The sequence below is a fragment of the Azolla caroliniana genome, unplaced genomic scaffold (assembly GCF_043228905.1).
Source record: "Azolla caroliniana isolate FFs.n. ecotype wild unplaced genomic scaffold, voAzoCaro1.0.p SCAF_5, whole genome shotgun sequence".
Classification (NCBI taxonomy): Eukaryota; Viridiplantae; Streptophyta; class Polypodiopsida; order Salviniales; family Salviniaceae; genus Azolla; species Azolla caroliniana.
The window spans coordinates 22,711,811-22,735,393 of NW_028230440.1; the positions used below are offsets into that span (position 1 = coordinate 22,711,811).

Consider the following 23,583-nt stretch of genomic DNA (forward strand, 5'->3'; position numbering starts at 1 on the left):
ATCTGCGACTCCCTCGCCTCCATAGAGGTGAACATCGAGGAGAGCGAGATGGTCCAGATTTGTCTCGGAGGTTTGGCATCGAAGTTCGGAGCGTTCCGAACGGCTGTGTGTACCCGGGAGAATACGTCGTCCTTTTTCGACTTACAATCAATGCTCATGGTAGAGGAGAACTACGCGGGTGCGTCTACAAGCACGCACACCAACAACAGAATGTTGTACACGGAGGGAGATAGGCCCCGTGGACGTGAAGGACGAGGCGAGTCGGCGCACAATGGAGGTGGCTGACGAGATCAAGGAAGAAGGCACCGAAGTGATGCCGACAGCAACTCTGGACCCTCCGGAAACAGGGGGAGTCAAAGCGATGAGAACCGGCAAGGGAAGGCCATCGCGGAGTGCTGGTACTGTGGCAAGAAAGGCCACAGGGAAAGTGAGTGCTGGAAGAGGCGCGCCGATTCGGAGAGAACAGGTTCCGGAAACAGCTCCGGACATACCGACAAGGGAAATCGGCAACGATCGCACTACGCTAAAGACTCCGGGAGAGCCGGAGAAGGGTCTGCCTTCGTGACGAGACACGAAGCAAACTCAATGAAACAGAGCACCCCGAGATCGGACGAGGTGTGGTACCTAGACTCCGGCGCGTCAAACCACATGACGAGCCATAAGGAGTGGTTCTCGTACCTTGAAAAACCGATACAACCTGGAGTAGTCGCAACTGGAGACGACACTCCGCATCCGATCGCAAATGTCGGAGAAGTTCCCCTTAGCCATGTCGGGCAGAAAGGGAAACTCATGAACGTGCTGCACGTTCCGACAATCACGAAAAACTTGGTCTCGGTCGGACAGATCGTCGACCAAGGGATGGGGGTTCGGTTTACACACCTCGGGTGCTTCATTGAGGAAGAAGGCCGTGTGATTGCGCAAGGGCGCAGAGACGGGAGGATGTTCATCCTCGACTCCACTGACGGCGGCACCGCAATGTTCGCGAAGGGACGAAAATCTGAGTTGGACATCGACTTGTGGCACAAGCGGATAGGCCACGTCAACTACCAACAGCTTCAAGATCTGCAATCGAAACAGGTAGTGTTCGGATTGCCCAAATTTAGTGGCCGAAAGGCACAAATTTGTGAAGCCTGCTAGCTCGGGAAGCAACACCGACTTCCTTTCCCCAACGAGCGAAACCGGAGCCGGAACAAGCTCGACCTTATACACTCCGATGTGTAGGGGCCGACACAAAATGTTAGTCTTGGCGGGAGCCGATATTTCGTCTTCTTCATCGACGACCACACGCGGCACACGTGGATCTACCTCATTGAAAGGAAGAGCGAAGTCTTCGACTGTTTCCTGGACCTCAAAGGGTTCGTGGAAACGGAAACGGGACGAAAGATCAAGTGCCTACGGTCAAATGGCGGGAAAGAGTACTTTTCTGGTCAATTCAACGGTTACCTACAACAAATGGGAATTCGGCGCGAATTCAGTTGTAGATACACGCCGGAGCAAAATGGCGTGGCCGAGAGGAAGAATCAGTCAGTTGTGGAAGCGGCACGGGTAATGCTGGAGGAGAAGAGCTTGCCCAAGTTCTACTGGGCCGAGGCGGTAAGGACCGCGGTATACATCCAGAACCGGATCGGAGACAAAGTGTCGGCGTACGAGCTATATTTCGGAACGAAGCCGAACTTGCGACACTTGAGGGTGTTCGGTAGCATTGCGTATGTGCATGTACCAAAGGAGAAAAGGAGGAAGTTGGACGCAAAGGCCGAGAAATGCATCTTGGTCGGTTACTCGGACGAGCAGAAGGGTTATAAGTGCTATAACCCTCGCACCAAACAAGCGCGTGTTAGCCGCGACGTTGTGTTTGACGAGTCCGCGTCCTGGTACCAGCCCCCGACTCCGAACCCCAACTCCAATCCGAGTTCTAACGATGACGTCAGTGAGGCCGAGATGCCTCCAGATGAGCCCGAAATCGAGACCCGCCAAGAGGGTCCGATTTCACTCCGCTTAAGTGGACCGATTGGATGACTGAGTCGGTACGATCAGTCCGATGAAGAGCCGGTGAGTAGTGGAGACTCGATCGTGCATTCCCCGCGCAGGAAGCCGAGGAGACGGCTTACGCGCAAAGAGAAAGGGAAGAAGAAGGTGTCAGATTCCGGCATGGATAGGAACGAGTCAGACCGACGCGGGTCCAACTCTGAGGGAACCGGTGACGGGTCTTTAAAAGTGAAGTCCGCGTCGACCGAGAAGGCCTCGACATCGGCTAATGTGAGATTACGCCGATCTACCCGCCAGAAGAATCCTGTTTTGCGGTTCGGATACAACGAGTACATGGCGCATCATTATGCGTACATGACCCGTGTAGCGGAGTGCGTGAGCCGGAGAGCTACGCAGAAGCGGTTAAAGACGCGGCTTGGCGTGCCGCGATGGAGGAAGGGATGCACGCATTGGCGGAGAACGAGACCTGGGACCTGGTTGACGCACCGAAGGGTGTGAAGCCGATCGGGTGTAGGTGGGTGTACAAGGTCAAGTACAACACTGATGGCTCGGTCAACTGGTACAAGGCTCGGCTAGTGGCAAAGGGCTACGCGCAGAAACACGGCATCGACTACGATGAGACGTTTGCGCCGGTCGCGAAAATGACGACTGTTCGTGTTTTGCTCGTGGTAGCTGCGGTGAAGGGGTGGCACTTACATCAGATTGATGTAAAGAATGCATTCCTGCAAGGTGACCTTGAGGAACAGGTGTACATGGTACAACCCCCCAGATTTCACTCCAGAACGAACTCCTCGGTAGTATGCCGACTGAAGAAGTCCCTTTACGGACTGAAGCAAGCCCCGCGTGCCTGGAACGCGAAGATCACGCAACAACTGCGTCGGATGGGCTTCGTCACATCAAAATCGGACTCTTCCCTATTCATCCGGAAAGGTCGACTTAGATCAGTTAGTATTTTACTGTATGTTGATGACTTGGTCATCACCGGCGCCGACCTAGGTGAAATCGACCGCGTGAAGCTCCAGCTTGCGGCATCGTTCGACATGAAGGATCTGGTGGACCTTCATTACTTCCTCGAGATCGAAGTGATCCGTACCCCCGAAGGCATATTGATCAGCCAACGTCATTACGTGCTGGGTATGCTCTTCAAATTCGGGATGGCCGACTGTAAGTCCGTCTCGACTCCTCTGGACAGAACCGTCAAGCTTCGTCCCAATATAGGAAAGGTATGCGACCCGACGAGGTTCCGACAAATTGTCGGAAGCCTCATATACTTGACCATCACCCGACCCGACCTCAGTTATCCGGTCGGAGTGATTAGTCAGTTTATGGTGCGACCTACCAAGGAGCACCTTTAGTGTGCGCAACGCATACTTCGGTATGTCAATGGCACTAAGGACCGGGGATTGCTATATTGGACCGGTGTAGTCGCGCAGTTAATCGGCTACACCGATGTTGATTGGGCTGGCAACGCCGCCGATCGCCAATCCACGTCCGGATATGCGTTCTCCCTCGGGAGTGCCACGATCTCGTGGAGCAGTAAGAAGCAACCGACAGTTGCACTATCGAGCACCAAAGCTGAGTACCGAGGAGCAGCTGTCGCGACATGCGAAGCCATATGGATGAAGCAGCTACTTACGGACCTGCAAGAGGAGGTGTCAGATCCGACGACGATATACAACATCCAGCTCGCGAAAAACCCCGTTTTCCACGCACGGACCAAGCACATTGAGGTGCACTACCATTTCGTCCGTGAGCGTGTCCTTTCCGGTGAAGTCGAACTTCAATACATTCCGACGGATCGACAAACAGCCGACATCTTCACCAAGCCTCTTGGTCTGGACAAGTTGCGGCAATTCTCAGGTGCGCTCGGATTGCGTCACCTCGACATGCCAAACTTGAGGGGGAGAACAATCCCGAACGACCAAGCAAGGCAGCAGGAAAGGAGCAGAGACCGCGACACCGAGTCGGTTGTTGAGTTCGACTTCGGATCGATTGAAGAAGTTGAGGGCGGACTTGCGGAAAAGTCCGGAAGCGGACAGAAGGGGAGCAGCCGAAGGAGAGAGCCGAAGCCAACCACGCATGGGGAAGATGACGCCATCGAGGGCGAGAAGACCGAAGACAAGTTGGAGACAGCCAACTCGGATGAGAGCGAAAACCGATCGGAGATAACTGAGTCGGTTCGGATGTTTGATTCAGATACGCTGAATCAACCAAGGCCCAAGCGGAAGAAAAGGCAACAGGAGAAGCGTCAACACCGCAATAGCAGAAGAGCTAATAAGGGCCACATGAGCAGACAAGCCGACCGGAAGGGTCGAAGCACGCAGAGTCGAACAAGTCGAGGAGCGTGAGCGAGGCGTGAAGCCAGGAGGAACTGGAGTTGTGAGCCCAAAGATCCCGAAGAGCCTCAAATTGAGCTTGAGGGGGAGTGTTGAGAGACAAGCTCAACATCGGCCGGATCGGCTGAAGAAGCCGAGGACTGGATCGGTTGGAACCAATCGGTTAGGCTGAATGCGTAAACCGGTACGCAGACCGATGCGTAGTTAGTGTCGAATACATGTGTATAATGGACGTATTCACACTATCCCGTTTTGGCCATTTATGTAATTAGCATAAAGGGTAGTTGCCCTAAGTCGGTCACTATATATAGTGACCTTGTAACCTTTTTGTGAGGTTGGGTGTTGTATTATTGCTTTGTGAAATAAAGAGTCTTTTGTGTGTGTCTCTCTCTCTCTCTCTCTCTCTCTCTCTGTGCAATGACCTACATTCTGTCATACGCAGGTACTCAGCAAGGATCGAATGCTTCTTGATCTTCCGCATAGACGACCTCGTCTCCAACATCTGGTATCAGAGCCTGCACAGTAGTCGGTCCTTCAATCCGCTGTCGGCCGTCGTCTCAGCATTCGGTTTCCTCGCGTCATTCGAAGAAAGAGAGAAGAAGAACAAAAAAACGAGGTTTGCACCTCATCGCGTTAGATCCTCTTGCTTGGAGTAAGCCATCAGGTTGTACTCTGTTCCTTGTGATCGTAACCGCTCGAGGTGAAATCCCCTTGTGCATCATTGACACGATCGTGCTCCATTCGGTTAAACGGCATCCGAAAAGGTCATTAAACGCTGCTCGCTGCTCGTTGTAACAACTCGGTGCAGATCGGTCTTAAGACAACAACCCCAAATTCGTGCTTCATCTGGCTGATCGACATTCGGGAGGATCAGTTGGATCCGTCTCTCTCGTTGCTGCAGTCAACCGAAGCAGAATCGGTCCAGATAATCGGTTTCAATAATCGGTATTCGGCATATATATCTGAAGCGAACCGGGCTCACTCCGACTCGGCAACATTCGGGAAGACCAGTCGGTTCTGTCCCTCAAGTTACCGGAGTCAATTCGAGCAAGTTCAACAATACATATATCCGGAGCCGAACCGACTCGGGTTCAAATCCGACTAGAACGATATCGGGTGAGCCAACCGGCTGCACTCCAACAAGGTTCGTAGTCAACTCCGAACCGAGCTCCGTCAACCGAAACCAATTTGATGGCATCAACATCCGGCTCGTCAGAAATGAGTCTACGAAAGTTCGATGGATCGAACTTCAACTTCTGGAAGGAACAAATGCAGGACTATCTCATAGTCAAGGGGCAAATCGATCCCATCGAAAATGAAGAACCTCCAGAAGGATACAAACCAATTGAGTGGCAGAAGCTGGACAGAATCGTCCGCGCCACGATTCGGATGCACCTATCGGAATCGGTATACTTTACGGTGCAATCGTGTACGACAGCATTCGAACTGTGGAAAACACTGTCGGACACTTACGAAAAGAAGGTCGCCGCAACAAAGATGTTTCTGATCCGGCGCCTCTACAACTTGCGGATGAAAGAATCCGACTCGGTTCAAGCACACCTCAATGAATACGAAAGCATAAGCTCCCAAATCTCGTCACAGGGGACGGCAATCGAGGATGAACTCAGAGCAATGATACTCATGAGTAGCCTTCCCTCATCATGGGAAACTTTCGTCACAACCGTGTGCAACGCGTCAACCACGGCTGTTAAGTACTCCGAAGTCACGAGCGCAATCCTGACCGAAGCAGCTCGGAGAAAGTCTTTCGCCAAAGACTCAACAGACGACGCTTATGTAGTACAAGGTTCGACAGACCGATCGAACATACGAGGAAGAGACTCCTCACGGCCGCCGAACAATCAGCGAAGACGGAGCCAGTCACGGGATAACCGAATCTGCAACTATTGCAAGAAACCCGGACACATCAAAGCCGACTGCCGCGCACTCAAGAACAAGAACAACAAGAAGAGTGGCCGGCATGAGGAGATCAATTACGTCAGCTTCTCGGCTGATGTACTACCGGACGACCCGAATATACTGTCAATCGAAAATCCAGTCGGATCCGAAGTTCTGCTCACGACTGAAGAATCGAGCACATGGCTCTTGGATTCGGGCGCGTCATTTCACGTGACTCCTCATAGATCCCAATTTCGGCAATATACGATCCGTCACTCCGACTCAGTTCGAGTCGGCAACTCACAACACTGTGACATCATCGGAATCGGCACAGTAGAGCTCAACCTTGCAGGTGGCTCTACACTTGTACTCCACAATGTCCGACATGTACCCGAGCTCTCAAGGCCATTGATCTCAGTCGAACAACTAGATGAAGACGGCATTCGTGCCGGTTTTTCTTCGGGAGGGTGGACACTCCACAGGGGGAACCTCCTGCTTGCTAGAGGACCCAAGATACACTCCCTGTATCCGTTACATGTTACGCTCAGAGAGGGTAACCTGTTTTTGGTGGATATTCCTGTGTCATCACTATGGCACAGAAGATTAGGACACCTCAGCAAGGCCGGCATTACGCATCTATCTAGAGCCGGATACATCCCCAAACTCTCCTTCTCCGACCATCAATTCTGCGAGCATTTCCAGTATGGCAAATAAGCAGCCGCATCACACCCGACATCAGCACCAAGAGAAACGAGACCTCTTGATTTAGTCCATTCGGACGTCTGTGGCCCAATGCCGCATCAGTCTCTAGGCGGTGCCTCTTACTTCGTCAGTTTTATTGACGATTCGACTCGAAAGGTGTGGGCTTATCCAATTCGCACCAAAGATCGTGTCTTCTCGATCTTCACTGATTGGCTCGCTATGGTAGAAAATCAAACCGACCGAAAGCTGAAATGCCTTCGGACAGACAATGGGGGAGAGTTCAAATCTGAAGAATTCGTCAAATTCTGCCGACAACGCGGCATCCGACGTGCATTTACGGCACCACACAGTCCGGAGCAAAACGGGATTGCAGAACGAATGAATCGGACAATCCAAGAACGGATAGTTTCCATGCTCCAACACTCCCGACTGTCGGATGGCTTCTGGGCAGAGGCTCTACTCACGGCAGTACACATAATCAATATGTCGCCAAGTAGACCTCTAGGACTTCAAATTCCTCAGGAACTATGGATCGACAGTAAGCCGAATTACGACAAGCTAAGGATCTTCGGATGCGAGGCGTACGCCCTTATTCCGAAAGATGATCGCCGAAAACTTGCACCTCGGTCCAGGAAATGCATTTTCCTCGGATATGGATCCGACGGCGAAATGGGATACCGACTCTGGGATCCCGAACGCAGACAAATCGTTCGAAGTTCGGACGTTGTGTTCAACGAGTCGGCTATGAATCCATCAGTCGAAAAACCGATCGAAGTCCGAAGGGTAACATTCTCCGATGTGCCGACCCTTCAAGAAGGCCCCGCTCTCAACACACGGTCAGCTTCACGGGTAGCTGAACCTTACACTACCGACTCGGACAACTCTGACTCGGCACAGCCGAATGATTCGGTTTCGGACCATCCGACCTCGATACCCGATGCGACCAGTCCAATCATACCTCGACGATCCGAGAGACAGTTGCAACCTCCGGAGAGGTATTCTCCTGGAATTTTCTTCACCGACGCCGGCGAACCGACGTCTTACGAAGAAGCATCGACATCTGTCGATTCAGCCACCTGGCATCTGGCGATGGAGTCGGAAATGCACTCCATTCGGGCAAACAAGACTTGGGATCTGGTTGAATTACCCAGGAACCGACGTGCTCTTCCTTGCAAGTGGGTTTATCGACTAAAAGAGACGTCTGATTCGACCACCCCAAAGTACAAGGCCAGATTAGTTGCGAAGGGCTTTCGACAAGAATATGGCGTCGACTTCGACGAGATTTTTTCACCAGTGGTGAAAATGACAACCCTTCGTTTCCTACTCGGCGTAGTGGCAGCCGACAACTTGGAGCTGATTCAGCTAGATGTCAAAACAGCCTTCCTCCATGGTGATCTTGAAGAGGAAATTTATATGGAGCAGCCAAAAGGCTTCGTGGCAACTGGCCAAGAACATCTAGTCTGCCGACTCAGGAAGAGTCTATACGGCCTCAAACAGGCACCGCGACAATGGTACAAGAAGTTCGACGACTTCATCCAATCGATCGGCTTCTCCAAAAGCGATGAGGACCATTGTCTCTTCACCAACACAGCTCAAGATGGATCACCCATCTTCCTCATCATTTACGTGGACGACATGCTAATTTCTGGACGCCACGCGGGCGAACTTGCCGATCTCGTTCGGCAACTGCGGTTGAAGTTTGCCATGAAGGACCTCGGTCCGGCACGACACATCCTTGGCATGAAAATTAGTCGGCATCGCGATAAACAACATCTCTTTTTGTCTCAGACCGACTATATCGGACGTGTCTTGGAACGCTTCAACATGCAATCAGCCAAATCTGCTTCAACCCCGCTCCCAATGAATCTTCGGCTCTCTCAGCGAGACTGCCCGCCATCCGGCCCGGAGGGGGAAGATATGAAGTCGGTACCGTATGCACCGGCAGTCGGCTCCCTTATGTACCTGATGGTCGCGACACGGCCTGATATTTCTCATGCCGTAGGAGTCGTTAGCAGATTTATGCACAATCCTGGCCGATCGCATTGGAACGCAGTCAAGCATGTGTTCAGATATCTGGCTGGCACAAAAGACCATGGCATTCTTTTCGGTCCGAACCGAACCTCAGGCGTAGTCGGTTACACCGACTCGGATTTCGCCGGCTGTATAGACAGTCGGAAATCAACAACCGGATACTGCTTCAAATTCGGCAATGTAGCAATCTCGTGGAAGTCGAAACTTCAGGAGTGCACAGCGACCTCAACGACCGAAGCAGAATATGTAGCTGCGTCCGACGCAGCAAAAGAAGCTTTGTGGCTCGGTCGGCTGGCGCACACGTTTCAACAAGTCGACCATGACTCAGCTCCAGTTGTCTACAGCGACAGTCAAGGTGTTGTTGCCTTGTCGAAAAATCCGGTTCACCACAACGCCTCCAAACATATCGACGTTCGATATCACTTCGTTCGGGACTGCGTCATTTCAGGGAAAATCGGTCTAGAGAAAATATCCACAACCGACAATGTCGCAGATGGAATGACCAAGTGTCTTTCGGCAGACCGTTTTCGGTCTCTTCGGCATCAGATGGGCGTAACGACAAACCAGTCCGGTTAGAGCCGGACACAGAGCAGGATGGTTCCCGACAACCGACATCAGTTGCTTAATGATCGGCTTCAACTGTTCCGACCCGACCAGTTCGGTCTTCTGCCTTCGGACCCTGCCGACTCGAACAAAGCTGATATGTCCGAGAACCTAAGTCTATACCTGTAATCTAAGATAACCCATGTATACGCCCATTACGGGGGAGTGTCGAATACATGTGTATAATGGACGTATTCACACTATCCCGTTTTGGCCATTTATGTAATTAGCATAAAGGGTAGTTGCCCTAAGTCGGTCACTATATATAGTGACCTTGTAACCTTTTTGTGAGGTTGGGTGTTGTATTATTGCTTTGTGAAATAAAGAGTCTTTTGTGTGTGTGTGTGTGTCTCTCTCTCTCTCTCTCTCTCTGTGCAACGACCTACATTCTGTCATACGCAGGTACTCAGCAAGGATCGAATGCTTCTTGATCTTCCGCATAGACGACCTCGTCTCCAACAGTTAGGGCTGGATCGGTGCGTAAACCGGGAGGCCGTTAGGAAAGATATTCCGTGAGGAATATATTTGGGAGTTAGTGTAGGAGCTCTTAGTGAGCATTGAAGTACTGTCAGTACTCTTGTCAGTCCTTCTAGGACTTGTATAAAAGTGTTCATTGAACACACATATGTATAGGATAGTGAATAGAGATTGATGTTGGGATTACGGTCCCTTCGGATGGGATGGTCGGATGTCGGAGATGAATGCCGACGAGCCCGGTTTCGGTTTTGGAACCGGATGATGAAGACCCCGGCTTCGGAGCCGGATGACGAATGTACCCGGAGAGCGATCCGGATGCAGGGACATATCCGTGAATATGTTTGCTATAGGCCCCTGAGGCTATAGTTGTAAATAGCCCCAAAGTCATATATGTATAAATATGACTTAGGGCAAACTGTTTTGTAGTTGCTTCTTATTTTTCTGTTTTTCCACTCGAGAGGAGTGAAGAGAGAGCAGCCGTGAGTGAGATAGAGCGTGAGAGAGGAAGAGGTCGACGCCTCTGTGTAATTCCGCCGCCTGTGGCGAGGACAGCGAGCTCAAGGTCGTCGCCTTGCAGCTCGCCATTGTATATTTCTCTGTGCATAGCTTTGGTTCGGAGTCTTGTACTCCCGTGGTTTTTCCCGTACAGGGTTTTCCACGATAAATCGTGTGTCCACTCATTTACTTTTGCATTTCCCATTTTCTGCAACAACGATTCGTGTGGTTCCTTGGTTGTAGCCGAGAAGTGGAGTTTGGAAAGTTGCGATTATTTCCATCAATTTGGTATCAGAGCAGGCTGCTGCAGAAAATGGAAGGCGGCGGCAGCGGGCAGCCGGGGATGATGGTGCTGAATGCGCAGAATTACGCCGACTGGAAGATCAAGATGGAGGATCTTCTGATTGTTCGGGACCTGTACGAACCGATTGACAGGTCGGAAATACCGAAGGGGGTACTTGAGTCGGAATGGAGGCTTCTGAACCGGAAAGCCGTTGCAACCATTCGGCAATACGTCGATGTGAGCGTTCTACAACATGTGGCGAACGACATCAACGCATATGAGATGTGGCGGAAGCTGTCGGGCCTCTACGAGAGGAAGAATGCGTTGAACCGGACCTCCCTGATGAGGAAGATAGTGAACCTCAAGTACCGGGACGGCGAGAGTATGGTGGAACACGTAAGCACGTTCATGGGATTCGTGAACCAGCTTGCGGCGATCAAGTTCCCGCTGGAGGATGCAATGCAAGCCATCATTCTGATGTGTACGTTGCCGGAAAGCTGGGAGAACTTGGTGGTGACTCTCAGCACCTCCTGCACGGAAGATAACTTGTCCCTACAAACGGTAAAGACAAGTATTTTGAACGAAGAAGCGCGTCAGAGAGATAAAGAACCGGCCTCCGACTCGAAGGCGCTGCTTACCGAATCGGAACGAGGAAGACAATGGAACCGGAGTCCGCAAAGACGGGAGAAGTCGGGGACCCGGTCGCAGTCAAGAGGAAGACCCACATGCTTCCACTGTGGGAAGCCGGGGCACTTCCGGAAGAATTGTCGGCATTACCGAAAGGACAACGGAGCCGACAACACCGATTCGAAGAAGTCACCGGAGAGAAACGGTGCATATCGGGGAGCCACGGACCGGAGAGGTCCGGATCGGCGAGGGCAGGACCGGAAAGGAACGACGGCACTCGCGGCAAGTGAGGAAGAAATCATGCTCATCACCGAAGAAGGTGAACTAAACATTGCCGGCGATGAGACTACCTGGGTGGTCGATTCCGGAGCGTCGTTCCACCTGACCCCGGAAAGAAGATACTTCTCATCCTACACAGCCGGTGAGCATGGCTGTGTTCGGATGGGAAATGAAGGTACGTGCCGGATTGCCGGCATAGGAGACGTGTGGTTGACAACCCCGACCGGATGCAAAATGCTGCTGAAGGATGTCCGACACGTTCCGGAGGTTCGATTGAACCTGATTTCGGCCGGGAGGCTAGACGATGAAGGCTACACAGGTAGCATCCGGAACGGCGTAATGAAGTTCAGCAAGGGAAGCCTGATAGTGGCTCGGGCCCGGAAAGTCAACACACTGTACCTTATGAATGCCTGGTTGTGTCCGGAAGAGTTGAACGTTGCAGCCGACACTGCCGGTGAGCTGTGGCACAAGAGACTGTGCCACATGAGTGAGAAGGGGATGAAGAGGCTTGCAGAAGACAACCTTATTCCAGTGAAGCATGTGCACCTGGAGAAGTGCACCGATTGCCTGGCCGGTAAGCAGAACCGAACCTCCTTCCACTCAAGGCCACCGACGAGACGTAGCGCACCATTGGAGTTGGTGCACACTGATGTGTGTCAGGTAGAAACGAAGTCACATGGCGGAGCCCAGTACTTCGTAACATTCATAGATGATCATAGCCGAAAACTGTGGACGGCACCGCTGAAGACAAAGGACCAAGTGTTGTGCGTCTTCAAAGAACTCCACGCGAGAGTGGAAAGGGAATCCGGCAAGAAGCTGAAAGCGATACGAGCGGATAACGGAGGGGAATACCGGGGGCAGTTCGCGGAGTACTGTCGCTCGAAGGGAATCCGGCTCGAGTTTACTGTGCCGAAGACGCCGGAACTGAACGGGCTGGCCGAGAGGATGAACCGGACCATAATGGAGAGGGTCCGGAGTATGTTGGCGCATGCGAAATTACCCAAGGGATTTTGGGCTGAGGCAATGTCGACGGCGACATACGTGATAAACAGATCACCCTCAGTACCTTTGGACGGAGACACGCCGCAGAGAGTGTGGACCGGTAGGGAAGTATCCTACCGGCATCTGAAGGTGTTCGGGTGTCTCGCATATGTGCATGTGGCTAAGGACCGGAGAGGAAAGCTAGATCCAAAGACCCGGCCATGCATATTTCTCGGTTACGGCGATGACGAGTTCGGCTACCGAGTATGGGACCCGGTCGACAAGAAGATATTCCGGAGTCGTGATATCATCTTCATGGAGAACAAGACACTCGCCGACTGGGAGTCGGAGAAGAAGATGAAGAGCTCCAAGTCGACCGGTGAGGATCAACTCTACGAGGAGCAGTCCCGACCGGCAAGGGACCGGTTAGCACTCGAGGATCCGGCCGAAGACCGTGAAGAAACAGAACCGGCCGAAGAAGATGAAAATGATACCGGAACCGGCCCCGATCCCGAAATGGATTCGGATGAAGAAGAATCGGAAGAACCGGTTACCGAAGCTCCGGAACGGAGATATCCTCTAAGAGAGAGAAGGGCCCCCCGGAGATTTCCGGAACCAGAGCACGTGCTGCTAACCGACGAGGGGGAGCCGGAGAGCTTTGAAGAAGCAAAGCATGACACCCAGAGCCGCAGGTGGTTGAGTGCCATGCAGGACGAGATGGATTCCCTGCATGAGAACCACACATATGAACTTGTGGAGTTGCCGAAAGGAAAGCGGGCACTTCGAAACAAGTGGGTGTTCAAGCTGAAACCGGGAGATGCCGGAAACCCCCCGAGATACAAAGCCAGGATCGTGGTGAAGGGGTTTCAGCAGAAGAAGGGCGTCGACTTCGACGAGATATTTGCCCCGGTAGTGAAGATGACCTCCATCCGAACGGTGTTGAGCATAGCGGCAAGCATGGACCTCGAGGTAGAACAGATGGACGTGAAGACGGCATTCCTTCACGGTGACCTCGAAGAAGAGATCTACATGCAGCAACCGGAAGGATTCGAGAAGAAAGGGAAGGAGCACCTGGTATGCCGGTTAAAGAAGAGCCTTTACGGACTGAAGCAGGCTCCCCGGCAATGGTACCGGAAGTTCGACTCTTTCATGACCGACGAAGGGTACCTCAAAACGCAGTCCGACCACTGCGTGTTTGTGAAGAAGTTCGAAGGAGGAGACTTTCTAATACTCCTCCTGTACGTAGACGACATGCTGATCGTCGGACGGGACCAGGTCAAGATACGGATGCTGAAGAAGGCTCTTCACCGAACCTTCTCAATGAAGGACTTGGGTCCGGCGAGACAAATACTAGGGATGCACATCATCCGGGACTGGAGCAAGAAGTAGTTGTGGCTGTCACAGGAGAAGTACGTGACAAAGGTGCTTAAACGGTTCAACATGTCGGAAGCAAGACCGGTCGGATCGACCCTCCCGGCAAACTGCAAGCTGTCCAGCAAGCAAAGCCCCAAGACAAAGGCTGAGAAGGAGGACATGATGAAAGTGCCATATGCCTCTGCCGTCGGAAGCTTGATGTACGCAATGGTGTGTACAAGACCGGACATTGGATACGCAGTCGGAGTGGTGAGCCGGTACATGAGCAATCCCGGCAAAGAGCATTGGAACGCGGCCAAGTGGATACTCCGATACCTGAAGGGCACGGCAAACGTGTGCCTCCGATTCGGCTCCGGTAAGCCCGAACTCGACGGCTTCACCGATTCGGATATGTCGGCTGATGCAGATACCAGCCGGTCCACATCAGGGTATGTGATGACGTATGCAGGGGGAGCTGTTTCATGGCAGTCGAGGCTGCAGAAGACGGTTGCGTTGTCAACCACGGAGGCGGAGTACATGGCGGCTGTTGAAGCCGGCAAGGAAATAATATGGATGAAGGACTTCATTAGAGAGCTCGGTATCCGGCAGGAGGAGTACCGACTCTACTGCGACAGTCAGAGTGCAATCCACCTTGCGAAGAACGCGGCCTATCACTCCCGGACGAAGCACATCCAGCGAAGATATCACTGGATCCGGGAAAGAATAGAAGACAAGGAGTTCGTGCTGACGAAGGTCCACACGGACGAGAACGGGTCGGATATGCTGACCAAGGTGCTCACACCCGACAAGCTGGAAGCATGCCGGAAGAGGATCGAATTGGAAAGACATCCCATGCCGAAGTGAAGGGGGAGTTTGTTGGGATTACGGTCCCTTCGGATGGGATGGTCGGATGTCGGAGATGAATGCCGACGAGCCCGGTTTCGGTTTCGGAACCGGATGATGAAGACCCCGGCTTCGGAGCCGGATGACGAATGTACCCGGAGAGCGATCCGGATGCAGGGACATATCCATGAATATGTTTGCTATAGGCCCCTGAGGCTATAGTTGTAAATAGCCCCAAAGTCATATATGTATAAATATGACTTAGGGCAAACTGTTTTGTAGTTGCTTCTTATTTTTCTGTTTTTCCACTCGAGAGGAGTGAAGAGAGAGCAGCCGTGAGTGAGATAGAGCGTGAGAGAGGAAGAGGTCGACGCCTCTGTGTAATTCCGCCGCCTGTGGCGAGGACAGCGAGCTCAAGGTCGTCGCCTTGCAGCTCGCCATTGTATATTTCTCTGTGCATAGCTTTGGTTCGGAGTCTTGTACTCCCGTGGTTTTTCCCGTACAGGGTTTTCCACGATAAATCGTGTGTCCACTCATTTACTTTTGCATTTCCCATTTTCTGCAACAACGATTCGTGTGGTTCCTTGGTTGTAGCCGAGAAGTGGAGTTTGGAAAGTTGCGATTATTTCCATCAATTGAGTACTGTTCTTGAATATAGTTCTTGTGTTTCTCTCTCTCTCTCACACTCTCTCTGTCTCTCCCGCATATACTGCGTAAGCTCAAGCTCTCCATTAAACCTGAGTGTTCTTCCTTCTGTTCAGTCTTCATACTTGCTTCCGCATGCTACTTTCTACAGGACTCCTATGACGTGAGAAATATCAGGCCGTGTTGCAACCATCGCGTACATAAGGGAGCCGACTATCGGTGCATATGGTACCGACTTCATATCTTCCCCCTCCGAACCGGATGCGGGCAGTCTCGTTGAGACAGCCGAAGGTTAATAGGGAGCGGGGTCGAAGTAGACTTGGCCGAGTGCATGTTGAAGCATTCCAAGACACGTTTGATGTAGTCGGTTTGAGACAAGAAAAGTTGTCGTTGATCGTGATGCCGACGAATCTTCATACCAAGTATGTGTCTTGCCGGACCGAGGTCCTTCATGGCAAACTTCAACCATAGTTTTCGAACGAGTTCAGTGAGCTCTCCGGCATGCCGGCAAAAGAGGAGCATGTCGTCCACGTAGATGATGAGGAAGTAGGGAGACCCGTCTTGAGCTGTTTTGGTAAAGAGACAGTGGTCCTCATCGCTCTTTGAGAAGCCGGGCGATTGGATGAAGTCGTCGAACTTCTTGTACCATTGCGGGGTACCTGTTTCAAGCCGTAGAGACTTTTCTTGAGTCGGCAGACTAGATGTTCCTGGCCGGATGCCACAAAGCCTTTCGGCTGCTCCATATAGATTTCCTCCTGTAGGTCACCGTGGAGGAAGGCTATTTTTACATCTAGCTAAATCAACTCCAACTTGTCGGCGGCCATGACGCCAAGCATGAAACGAAGGGTCGTCATTTTCACCACTGGTGAAAAGATTTCGTCGAGGTCGACACCATATTCTTGTCGGAATCCCTTCACAACTAATCTGGCCTTGTACTTTGGGTTGGTCAAGTCAAACGTCTCTTTTAATCGATAGACCCACTTATACGGAAGAGCACATTGATTCTTCAATAATTCGACTAAGTCCAATGTCTTGTTTGCCCGAATGGAGTGCATTTCCGACTCCATCGCCATATGCCATTTGGCTGAATCGGCAAATGCCGATGCTTCTTCGTAAGACGTCGGTTTGCCGGCGTCGGTAAAGAAAATCCCGGGATAGTACCTCTCCGGAGGTTGCGACAGTCTCTCGGATTTGCGAGGTATGAATGGACTAGTCGCGTCGGGTGTCAATGTCGGATGGTCGGGTGCCTAGCCATTCGACTGTGCTGAATCGGTGGATTTAGGATGAGAGGTGTCGGGTACCCGTGAAACCGATCTCGTATTGTGGGTTGGGCCTTCATGAAGGGTTGGCACTTCGGAGAATATTACCCTTCGGACTTCAATAGGCCTTTCGGCCGTTTTATGCATAGCCGACTCATTGAACACGACGTCCGAACTTCGGATGATTTGTTTGTGCTCGGGGTCCTAGAGTCGGTATCTGATCTCGCCGTCAGGTCCATACCAAGGGAAAACACATTTCCTTGATCTTGGTTTGAGTTTCCGACGATCGTATTTCGGTATGAGGGCGTATGCCTCACAACCAAAGATCCTCAGCTTGTCATAATTCGGCTTACTGTCGGTCCATACTTCCTGAGGTATTTGAAGTCCTAGAGGTCTACTTGGCGACATATTTATTATGTGTACTGCCGTAAGTAGAGCCTCCGCCCAGAAGCCATCCGACAGTCCGGAGTGTTGGAGCATGGATATTACGCGTTCTTGAATCGTCTGATTCATGCGTTCTGCAATTCCGTTCTGCTCTGGACTATAGGGTGTCGTATATTCACGTCGAATGCCACGTTCCCGGTAAAATTTGACGAATTCGTCAGACTTGAATTCTCCTCCATTATTGGTTCGGGAACATTTTAGTTTCTGACCGGTCTGGTTTTCGACCATTGCAAGCCATTCGAAGAAGATCGAGAACACCAAATCTTTGGTTCTGATGGGGTAAGCTCACACCTTCCGAGTCGAGTCGTCAATAAAACTGACGAAGTACGAAGCACCGCCGAGAGACTGATGTGGCATCAGGCCACAGACATCCGAGTGGACCAAATCGAGGGGACTCGATTCTCTTGGTGCTGATGTCGGATGTGATGCGGCTACCTGTTTGCCTTACTGTCAATGCTCGCAGAATTGGTGATCCGAGAAGGAGAGTTTGGGGATGTAATCGGCTCTGGATAGGTGTGTTATGTCGGCCTTGCTGAGGTGTCCAAGTCGTCCATGCCATAACGATGACACGGGGATATCAACAAAAAATAAGTCACCCTCTTTGAGTGTGACATATAAAGGGTACAAAGAGTGTACCTTCGGTCCTCGAGCAAGCAGGAGGTTCCCTTTGTGGAGTGTCCACCCTCCTGATGAGAATCCGGCATGGATGCTGGCTTCGTCAAGTTGTCCGACTAAGATCAAGGGTCTTGAGAGCTTAGGAACATGTCGGACGTTGTGCAGTACGAGTGCAAAGCCACCCGGAAGGTTGAGCTCTACGGTGCCGATTCCGATTATAGCACAGTGTTGCGAGTTTCCGACTCGAACTGAGTCGGAATACTGGTCCGAGTATTGCCGAAACTGAGATCGGTGAGGTGTCACATGATACGATGCGCCCGAGTCAAGAAGCCATGTGCTCAATTCCTCAGTCGTAAGCAGAACTTCTGATTCGACTGGGTTCTCTATGAACAGTATGTTCGGGTCGGTCGTCAAAATTTCGGCTGAAGAGCCGACGTAGTTGACCTCCTCATGCCGGCTACTCTTCTTATCCGCTCTCTGAGCTTTGTCAGTTTTTGCTTTGAGTGCCCGACAGTCGGCTTTGATGTGTCCCTGTTTCTTGCAGTAGTTGCAGATTCGGTTGTCCTGGAACTTGCTCCAGCTTCGCTGATTGTTCGACGGTCGGGAAGAACTTCTTCCTCAGTTGTTCGATCGGTCGGTCGAACCTTGTACTACGTAAGCTTCATCTGCCGAGTCTTTGGCGAAAGACTTTCTCTGAGCTGCTTCAATCAGGATTGCGCTCGTGACTTCGGAGTACTCAACAGCAGCTGTTGAAGCGTTGCACATGGTTGTAACGAAAGTTTCCCATGAAGAGGGGAGGCTACTCATGAGTATCATTGCTCTGAGTTCATCCTCGATTGCCGTCCCCTGAGACGAGATTTGGGAGCTTATGCTTTCGTACTCGTTGAGGTGTGCCTGAACTGAATCAGATTCTTTCATCCGCAAGTTGTAGAGGCACCGGATCAGATACATCTTCGTTGCGACGACCTTCTTTTCATAAGTTTCTGACATTGTTTTCCAAAGTTCAAACGTTGTCGTGCATGATTGCATTGTGAAGTACACTGACTCTGACAAGTGCATCCGAATCGTGGCTCGAACGATTCTGTCCAGCTTTAGCCACTCGTTTTCCTTGTATGCTTCTTGAGGATTTTCATTCTCAATCGGGTCTATCTGACCCTTGACTATGAGATAGTCCTGCATTTGTTCCTTAAAGAAGTTGAAGTTCGAACCGTCGAACCTCCTTAGACTCATCTCCGATGAGTTGAATGTTGATGCCATCTAATTCGGTTTCGGTTGGGAAGACTCGGTTTGGAGTGGACTACGAACCTTAGTGGGGTGCAGCTAGTTGGCTCACCCGATATCGTTCTAGTTGGTTTTGAACCCGAGTCAGTTTGGTTTCGGATGCTTGTTGTTGAACTTGCTCGAAATGACTCTGGTAACTTGAGGAACAGAACCGGCTGATCTTCCCGAATGTTGCCGAGTCGGAGTGAGCCCGATTAGCTTCCGATTGTATGCCGAATACCGATTACACGAGACTGATTGTTTGGACCGATTTAGCTTCGGATGACTGCAGCGATGAGAGGGACAGATCCAACTAATCCTCCCGAATGTCGATCAGCCGAGTGAAGCATGAATTTGGTTGGTTGTTTCGAGACCAATCTGGAACGGGTGGTTACAACAAGTTGGTGAATAGCGTTTGACGACCTATTTGGATGTTGTTTAACCAAATGAAGCATGATTGGGTCGATTGTTGTGCAAGAAGCTCCTCTCAAGCGGTTACAATCACAAGAACAGAGTACAGCCGACTGGCTTACTCCAATTTGTGATTTAACACAGTGAGATGTGAGCCTTTGTTTTTCTTCTCCCTTCTCTGTTCTTCAAGGAAAACGAAAAACGGAATGTTGTGTGGTGTACTATGACGGCTGGCAACGGGTTGAAGAACCTCCAACGCTCTGATACCAAATGTTGGGGGCAAGGTCGTCAATGTTGAAGAGCAGACAACGTCTGTGATGGTGAAGAACCTGCGTATGCGATTTAACACTAGATACAGAGAGAGAGAGAGAGAGAGAGGCACAAAGAAATAGGATTTTATTTCTCAATAGCAACAACTACAAGAATTACAACCAACCACTACTAATAGGTTACAAAGTCACTTTATATTGTGACTGTCCTAGGGCAACTGCCCTTTGTGCTATTTATAGAAATAGCCCGAACTTGGGTTGTCCAAGGGGACAATGTGAATACGGCCATTATACACTCGTAATCGACAATTACCATCCCATCTCCAACAAGGTGAAATGCAAGCAACATCTTCATCATAAATGAAACTCTATCTTCAATCAACTTATGATATACATTATTGGCTTCATAAATATTCACCTTTGATATTAAATTCTCTCGATTTCTCTTTGTCAATATGTTCTAGAATAAGGGCCAGAAGATCAAGGTGCAAGTATTTCTAATAAACCTAAGCCATGCCTAGCCTTGACTCTTAGGGTTCCTTAGTCACTATATACTTTAATGGAAGAGCCAGTCGATAATTGTTTTCATCGTGAATGGAAAGAATGACAAAATCATTGTTTATTGGATTGGTTTGAGTCTTGAGTAAAGTGGTAAACAAATAAGCCTTAATACTTCCAACAACAAATTGGCAAATGAGGGTGGGTGTGCCTTGAGTTTGAAAGGTGAGGGGTGGTTGGTTATGATGAGCATTGGGTGGCAACATGGCACGAATATAGTAGCTAGAGTTGGGTGCTACCTTTGAGCAAGCATTTTCTTCGTGTGGCAGGAAGCTTGCCATATGATGTAAGACCTAGCCTTGTCACTTTTATTTGTATCGCCCTTCGGATACATTTTTGGTGTGAGGTGTATGAGCCCCCTTGCCGATTTCACTCTTGTGGGTTTTGACTTGGTCCATCCTTGAGTTGTTTGTATGTATTGTGTGAACGTCATAAGGAAGTGTGCTTGAGAGTTCGTGACTCTAGTCGCTTGAGAGCTATTGACAATTGCTCTTGCCTAGTTCGCCATTAATAGGAGTATGACAATATGAGCCCAATGACTTATGATTTCGGCAACAAAAGAGACCTTCAACAAACGTGCACTTGATGTGAATGTCTAGAGCTGACATAATGGATGTCTACATGGTCCACAATGATCACAAATATATAAGCCAATTTAGAGTTTACCATTACCAATTAGAGATCAAGGCAAGACTAGCACGTCTCATTCCTAGACCTAAATGATTCTACAAATTATGTGTAGAGATTGGAATTGAGGAACATTTTGTGTATATAGGTGTGTCGCTTTCAACCAAATCGGAAAGAAGTATGCTCTATATGTGTGAACTCCACCATTTGACAAATGATGGAGAAGGTTGACATGCCAAGGAGTCACCATAGAGCCAATAGAGGGATGCTGACAACAAAGAAGGTCTTGAGCACAAGGGTGTAAGCCACATGGTCCATGACATCACCAAATTATGGAGAGAGAATTGCTTGCCATGTCTAATCTGCACGAGGACACCCACATTCACTTGCTAAACTTCAACATAGCTTTATATCACCACAATCCAATCACCACTGCTGTCATGCATGTTACTTATGAACTTCATTCTTGGAAACTGTAAGAAAAATCCTTCCACCGCACGTGTACACATAATGATGGGGGGACATGAATTCATTGAAATTGTAATCATGTAAACATAGAGTCCAATCTTGTTGTGCTCCGTTTGAGCGACCACACCACAAGATCCAAGAGATCTAAGACTTAAGTTATGTAATATGAAAAGTGATAGAGATACAATATACAGTATACTTATAGTGTTGTGTGTGAAGGTGAGGAAATAATGATGTATGAACAGGGTATAGTTCTACCCCTGATAGAGACAAAGACAAAGATGTGTCCTGATGCAGGAGCCTCTCAGAAAGTGCTCTGCTACAGTGCCCTGCTTCAAGCCAAAGCTTGGAGAAGCGCTTGTGTACAAGGAAAACCAGAAGAATGGTAACAGTAGAAGGACCCAGAAAGAAATCACTGAGATTCTGTTGAATCTCAAGGCTTGTACCAAGAAGAAAGACCTTCGTGAAGGTATCAAGGTCCATGCTTATATTCTACAAAGAGGTTTTCTAGCAAAGAATAACCATATTGGAAGTAGTTTAGTATGTATGTATGCAAAATGTGGTGATCTAGTAAAAGCTGAACAAGTCTTCAATGAACTACCCACGAAGAATGTTGTTGCTTGGAATGCTCGCATCACAGGATGCATTCAATGTGGCCAAGCTTATGATGCCATAAAATGCTTCAAAAAGATGAAAGAAGGTGGTATTTCCCCAGATGTTATCACGTTCACATGCATCTTAAAAGCATGTGGTATTGCTGGCTCACTCTCATGTGGAAAACACATTCATGATGAGATTATGAATGGAGGATATTGGGGTAAAGATGTGATGCTTGGAAATGCTCTGATTGATATGTATGCTAAATGTGACAATCTTTCGAAAGCAAGAGAAATACTTGATGAACTTCCAATTCAAAATGTTGTCTCTTGGAATGGTATGTTGGGAGGATATGTTCAACAAGGAAAGGATATAGAAGCATTAAGCTGTTTTGAGGAAATGAAAACCAAAGGATTCTCTCCAGGTCCGATAACATTTTCTTGTGCATTGGCAGCTTGTGCTAACTTAAAAGAACTTAAAAAAGGAAAAGAAATTCATGATGAGATTGTTAATACGGGTTTGCTGGAGAAAAACGTTATCCTTGGCACTGCTTTGGTGGATATGTATGCCAAATGTGGCATGTTGAAAACTGCACATCAAGTTCTTAATCAGATTTGTATCCGTGATGTGGTCTCTTGGAATGCATTGATTGCTGGATATGCCCAATGTGGTGAGGCCAAAGAAGCAATGAGATGCTTCAATGAAATGAAATGCGAGGATATTCCCCCTAATGCTGTCACTTTCTCATGTATCTTGAAAGCGTGTGGCAGTGCTGGGGCCCTTCATGAAGGAAAACATGTACATGATGAAATTATCCAGAAGAAGTTGCTTGGAAAGAATGTGGTGCTTGGCACGGCTTTGGTGGATATGTATGCTAAATGTGGTGCGCTTAGAAAAGCTCGGAAAGTTCTTGATGATCTTGCCGTGCGGGATGTGGTCACGTGGTCTTCGTTAATTGCTGGATATGCACAACAAGGAGAAGGTGAGAAGACACTGGAGTGTTTCAAAGAGATGGAACATGAAGGAATAGCTCCAAACACCGTTACTTTCCGCTCTCTACTACAAGCATGTAGTTATTCTGGTCTAGTGGATGAGGGTCAAATGTTGTTCACGCTCATGAGCAACATCTATGGCGTTATTCCAGATTTAGAGCACCATGCATGTTTGGTTGATCTTTTTGGTCGTGCAGGACACTTTGATAAGGTGATGACGATAATTACCAAGATTCCTTCTTCAGATTATCCTCCTCTTTGGGGTGCAGTCCTTGGTATGTGTCAGAAATGGGGCAATGTTAAGCTTGGGAGGTTGGCGTTCGAACAATCTGTACAGTTCAATGAAATGAATGATGCAGCTTATGCTTGTATGAACAATATTTATGTAGCTGCTGGCATGTTAGATGATGCAAAAGGGATTGAAGCTATTCGAAGGAAAAACTTCTCTGAAGAAGACACAAAATATGCATATTTATACAGATCTTGAAGGCATATTGTTTTACTGTTGGTTTGGCACCATATCTATACATATGTCAAAGGAAGAAA

General features: G+C 49.6%; 1 protein-coding gene across 1 annotated transcript; it reads left to right on the forward strand.

Moving 5' to 3' along the window:
- The first annotated feature begins 21,739 nt into the window (after positions 1-21,739).
- Positions 21,740-23,524, forward strand: LOC147864487 (pentatricopeptide repeat-containing protein At1g11290, chloroplastic-like). The gene has a single exon (XM_087319759.1). It carries the CDS (start codon positions 21,740-21,742, stop codon positions 23,522-23,524), a length of 1,785 nt encoding a protein of 594 aa, XP_087175885.1.
- Positions 23,525-23,583: the final 59 nt, after the last annotated feature.